Below are 6045 nucleotides of genomic sequence, written 5' to 3'. Positions count from 1 at the left end.
ACCTGCCCAACCCCCACCAGCAGTACAGCTGCCCGTCTGGGTCACTGCCTCCCTCCACACAGTGGGGCCAGATGATGGCACCAAGAGCCCCAGCCAAGGCCCTGCTGCCCCCCACTTCCCTGTGCTGCCTCGGGGGGCTCTGCTAGGAGGCCCTGGAGCCCCCACAGTCCTTGCTTCTGTGGTGAGTAGAGGCTTTTTTTTTAAGTGCTGGAGGCTGAGGGGGCAGCCATCGGGGGGTAGGGTGAAAGTGGGGGATGGGGACAGGCAGGGCAGCAATCCGGGGATTTGGGGGGAGCAAATGGGGGTGGGGTATGTGGGCCCTGCGGTGGGGGTGGTAGCCCCTGCAGGGGCCATTTAGCCCTTGTTGGGGGGGATATGTCCCCTGTTGGGGGGCAGCAAAACATATAGGTATTTAGAATTCTTTTTATTATTATGATAGAGACACTGGTAGTATTCCAAATTCCTTTAAAAATTTTGCTGTACATATATCGCTTAAAACATGCCCAACTGATCACTGTCTCTCTCTCTCTTTCTCTCTGTCTGTCTGTCTTTCTCTCTCTTTCTCTCTGTGTGTGTGTGTGTGTGTGTGTGTGTGTACACAGAGAGAGAGAGAGAGAGAGGCCTTTTGTTTTAATTGTGGAGGAACATGGATTTCGGGGTATTTTACACAGTGACTTTGGGATTTTTTTATCAGGGATTTTTCAGTTTTCCAATAGGACACACCAGAATTCCTGCCTGCTCAGAGCTGGCACCTTGGACCCAGCTGGATGTGGCTGACCTCCTGGCCAAATGGGGCCAGGAGGACATGCTTTGACAGTTCAAAGCAGGTCACCACACCCAGAACATCTTCTGGGTGATAGCTGCCCAGCTGGCTGGGCAGGAGCACACATGGCAGTAGTGCCACAAAAAGGCCACCTCTGCAGCCACAGCCCACTGGCGGCTAGCCCAGAAGGGCAGATGCCTCATTCAGCTCTAGCAGATAAGCTGCAGGTCACAGCCAGGCAGCAGCCCCGACTGCCAGACTGCTGCAGTGGGTAGAGGGGGCAGGGAACTCTCAGGGCTGCTTCAGCAGTCCAGCTGGCACAAGGGGTAGTGTTCCCAGGTACCAATTGGCTGGGCCCCAGAAGGTCCTGAGAGCCAGTAGCCCTGAGCTACTTGCAAGGACATCTTTTTGTACTGCTGGGGCCAGGACAGGGCAGCTTTTTATACTGCCAGGGACAGCATAGGTGCTGGCTCTGGTCTCTAGCTCCCCTTGGCTGCAGATCCGGGAGGAGCCAGGCAGGGTTATTTTGCCCCAAGTGGCACAATTTTCTCCACAAGCAAGTGCATGTCCGAGCATGTGCACTGAGGCAAAATGCCCCGGCTCAAATCTGCACCACTTCTATAAGAGCTGCTGCAAGCACGTGTGCTTGCATGTGTGGTTGCGCCCTTAGTGTCTAACTCTACTAGTCATATTGCTTTTGCCCAGTTGCTTTTCCTGGCCTTATGAATTTAAGGTGCTCCATTCCTCCCCAACCAGAGTGTGTGCTATTGGTATGCTCAATAGCTTTGTAGACACTCTCACATCTATTTGCATGTAGAATAAGATCATGAATTATGGGTAAGTGCCAAAGATGGCACTTAAGTGGTCAGGTAGCCACTATTTGTGTATGTAACGTGAAGTAGGATTCAGCTTTTAGTTTCTCTCTCCATTGTGTGAAGGCTCAAGGGTGTTTATCCTTAATGAATTTGCCTTCGGAAATTTCTTTTTGCTTTCAAATAAACTAAATCCAAATAACTTCATTTTGCATTTAAATTGCTGTTTTAATTCTCCAGGTAAATAGTGTTGGGAGACCCTAAATTTTAACTACAGTCTAGAATTCCCACACTGATTTTTTTCCTGGCTTTAATGGTGAGTGAATTAGGCTAATTCATCTGTGTGAAAGTTTAACTTTTGTTAGAATGCATTCAGTTTTTTACATCAAATTGAATGAAATTTAAGCCCTTTGGTTTTAAAATCATATTGGTTGCATGCAGAATAGAGGACTAGAGGGAATATAGCACTGTTACTTTGTCATGTGTACCGAAGTATAATGAAGGAACAGAGTGACACAGAGGAACTGGCTAGTGGGGAAAGGCAGATGTATATTCAGTGCACACATACAGTTAATGAGTTTTAAATGATAGCTACCAGTGAACAATTACAAAAAGATATATTGGTTGCAGTGAGATGAAAGATACAAGTATGCAGGTCTAAGCTTTTTCTCATGTGATCTATCAGGCAAACCTAGAAGACCATCATAGACAAATAGTCATACAGACATTGGAACAAGGACCTTCAGCACCAAAGACTTGAGACCAAAGCTACAAGGAGCTACGGATATTGTCAAACACTATGCTTGTTGTAGGCAGAAGTAGTGAATCTCACAAAAACAACATCTGAGTCAGTAAGTGACTGTCAGGAGGGTCAATGATCTTAATCCTTTAGCCATGAGAGTTATATCATCACTGATATAAGATTGATGATCAGTTTTATTATTATTTCTATTATTGCTGCTGTTCACTGAATGCTAGTAGTATGCTTGGTGCTGTACAAACATTTTCTCATGGTTGATTATTGTTTCAATGGCTATTCTCGTTGGAATTTTTCTTAATGAATTTTGAAATTAAATCAATTCTAAAATAGCAATTTCATGTAGTGTTTTTAAATTGTGTTTACTTTGGCAAAAGTATGTGATAGAGGACTCTTTTTATTTAAAGGAAAGTTCTAAAAGCTGGGTTTGTCTCTAATATTAATAGTCACCACAAACTTCCCATTTTGAAATGAGCGCTTAAAAATATTGTATTATCCGTTTCTGTAGTTATTTTTCCCGAAACAAGTTAATAACCAGGCCAGAAGAACTCTTAGGGCCTTTATTGTGCAGGCTTTACTGCAGGCTTTACAGTTGGAATGTACATCTCTTAACCAGCATCTGAACTCTTTTGTGTTTGTGTTTGGTTTGTGAAAATTAGTGCCTTGATTTGTAACTCACTGACTAGTAGAAATAATGAGTAATAATAGTAAATTGATATCCTCTATAATACAAAAGATAAAGTGTCAAATATTACAAAAAATAAAAAAATATGGGTTAATATTAATTTATATCTATTTCTATCAGAGATACAGATAATATAAATAATTTCATGTTACCAATATCTGTGATTTGAAATAGGGTCATTAAACTTACATTTGCTAGGACAGCAATGTAAGTCTCAATCACTGAGCTGTTAATATATACTATAGTTTCATAGTAGAGGACACCACTACTATGGGTAACTGCATTGAACTTACCCCATTAAACTGGAAAGGAAGCACAAAGCTTGATGTACATTGTAAATGTTATTTAGGGTAGATTACAGAAAAATAGAAATATGCCCAACATCAGGTTTCCTTAGTTGTTGTAATGATCCGTATTACAATGAAAAGCCATGGGATGATGATCTGCCTGGAAAACTGCAGCTACTAACTCCAAAGGGGCAAGTTCTGCTCTTTCGAGAACACTCCGTGAATGTCCTTTCAGTTCAACAAAGGATACTCCATTGTTTCTTCCATTTTTATAGTGTCAGCAACAAAATATGCTCAGTATGGTTACTAGTTTTGACTGGCCACATATCTAATGGAACCAGTGCTGACCTTTTTAAAATGGGCAATATACCTCATCTTCACTGTTAGTAAAATCCGACCTAAACTAAAGGGAAGGATGCTGACCTATTCCTAGTTTTAACATATTCCTTATGGCTTTTGTTTTTGCAGGTAACCAAAGTATGTGGCCATCCTGTGAGAGAGCCTACACAGTCTCCAAGTTGTTCTCTTGATCAGAACAAAGATAATCAAGGGCTGAAGGTTTTCTCAAAAGACAGTGAAGAAACACTTGCCAGCAGAAGAAAGTAAGACATTAGTTTTACAATCAAAAAGAAAGAAGAAAGTAAGCCATTAATTTTACAACAGAATAGATTATATTCATACAACAGAATGCAGTGCATTAGTGGAGAATACAATATTGACAGGAATGCAGCTATATTTCAATGGTACAATATTATATGCTATTATATTTCTAAAACATAGTCATTGAATTAAATCTAAATTTTTGTTTTCTGAAATAATAGACAAATAAGTAAAAGGCAGTTAGTGTAGTTTTCATTATTTAAAAGAACTGAAAATGCTGTGAAAGTAGTGAACGTATGAGCAAACTGTGTGTGTGTGCTGACATTTGCAGAAAGATGCTTTTTGACAAATAGATGTGCCAAAAAAGTGGTTGCTCCTTTCCTCCAAAACTTGTTGGTACAACAGGACTAGTGAGGAATAGGTTAGAATAAGAGAGCAAATCGTTTTACGATCATATACATTCATGTTTTCCATTGTGATAAATCAGGTAGCAGTAGCCAAGGATACATCCTAGAGTCCCTACTGTGGCAAAAAACCACTGATTTCAGAAATACTTTTGCCTGTGTAAGATGAGGAAAACTGAGTAACAGACTTCAGGATTTGGTTCTTAATTATAACCAGTGATCCTGGTTTTGTCAGTTAAAAAGCCCAAAATTCTCTGATAAAACAAATCCAAAGCTATCTGATTAAAAAAAATTAAAATCTGGGGTTTCTGAAATACCACTATATCCATAGTTATCAGCTGCTCACAATGTTTTATTGATATATTTACAATTTTAAAATAATTTGGAAGTCTACCAGTACCTCAATCATTATAATAAAATTAATTCTGAATACCTATAAATTTTGGCATTTGATTTTTTTTTTTATCATGGAAAACCAGGGCTCCCCCTGCCCTCTTCACTCACCAAGGTGCCAATCCAGCTGCAGCTCTCCCCACTGCTGCTTTGTGATACTGAGCAGCCTTGATATGCTGGTGCCCCTCACAGCCCACCCCTAGCCCTGCCACTGCCTCTCACTCTTGACCCATAGCCCCTGCCTACCTCCCATGTGCTCCCTCCCAGCAGCAGCTTCCCTCCCACCCCGACACGTGTCCAACTGCAGCTGTCTGTCCCACTGCTTTGTGGCACTGAGGAGCCCTGACATGCCAGTACCCTGCCTCTGTCCATGGCATTGCCCCTCACTTCCAAGCCACAGACTCATCAACCCTTCCAGCCAATCTTACTCCTAACCCAAAGCCCCTACCCACCCCTCCACTCACTCCCACCTGGCCCCAGCTCCCCCCCTGCACCAGGACATGGGTCCAGCTGCAGCTGTCCCCGATGCTGTTTTATTGCTCTGAGCAGTGCTGGCCCATGCTGTTGTGCTTCCCAGCTGCTGCTGCCAATGCCTCTCATTCCTGACCCACAGCCCCTTTCCCCTGCCAGACCTGCTGGAGGGGAGCTCCAGTTGCCCCTGCCTTCAGGACTCAGCCCCAATCCCCCAGGCCCTACTTATCCCTTCAAGTAAGCTGGCCCTGACAATCTACACCCTAGGGTACTCAAGGAGCTGATGAGCACCATAACCCAACCTCTGGCATGGATCTTTGCAAACTCTTGGCACTCTGATGTAGTGCCCGAAGACTGAAAGAAGGCCAATGTGGTGCCTACCTTCAGGAAAGGGATAAAAGTGGATCTGACAAACTATAGGCCAATCAGCCTGACTTCTATCTTGGAGAAGATCTTAGAAAAGTTTATTACAGAGTCCATCCTTAATGGACTGGCCGATACCAACATCCTGAGGGATAGCCAGCACAGGTTTGTTGTGGGTAGGTCTTGCTTGACCAATCTCATTTCCTTCTACAACCAGGTGACCTATCACCTGGAAAAGGGAGAAGAGATTGATATCATATATCTTGACTTCAAAAAAGTCTTCGATCTGGTATTCCATGATCACCTCTTGGTAAAACTGGCCAATTGTGGCCTTGGGTCCACCATGATCCACTGGCTGGAAAATTGGCTCCATGGTCAGACCCAGAGGGTAGTAATTGATGGCAGTGACTCATCATGGTGCCCTGTGACCAGTGGGGTCCCCCAAGGCTCTGTCCTTGGACACATATTTTTCAACATCTTCATTAATGATGTGGACATTGGAGTCAGGAG

The 6045-nt window shown here is 43.2% G+C and overlaps 1 protein-coding gene across 1 annotated transcript in view; it reads left to right on the top strand.

The window, feature by feature from the left end:
- The window catches only part of GPC5 (glypican 5), a 56881-nt gene that overhangs the window by 40326 nt on the left and 10510 nt on the right, over nt 1-6045 (top strand). Inside the window, exon 2 of the mRNA XM_019528499.1 lies at nt 3773-3906. Within this exon, the coding sequence (XP_019384044.1) occupies nt 3773-3906 (134 nt within the window). The remainder of the gene's footprint in view (nt 1-3772; nt 3907-6045) is intronic.

This window comes from Crocodylus porosus, unplaced genomic scaffold (genome assembly GCF_001723895.1).
Source record: "Crocodylus porosus isolate Cpor-Errol unplaced genomic scaffold, CroPor_comp1, whole genome shotgun sequence".
NCBI classification, from domain to species: domain Eukaryota; kingdom Metazoa; phylum Chordata; order Crocodylia; family Crocodylidae; genus Crocodylus; species Crocodylus porosus.
This window is presented reverse-complemented; position numbering and strand designations above follow the sequence as displayed.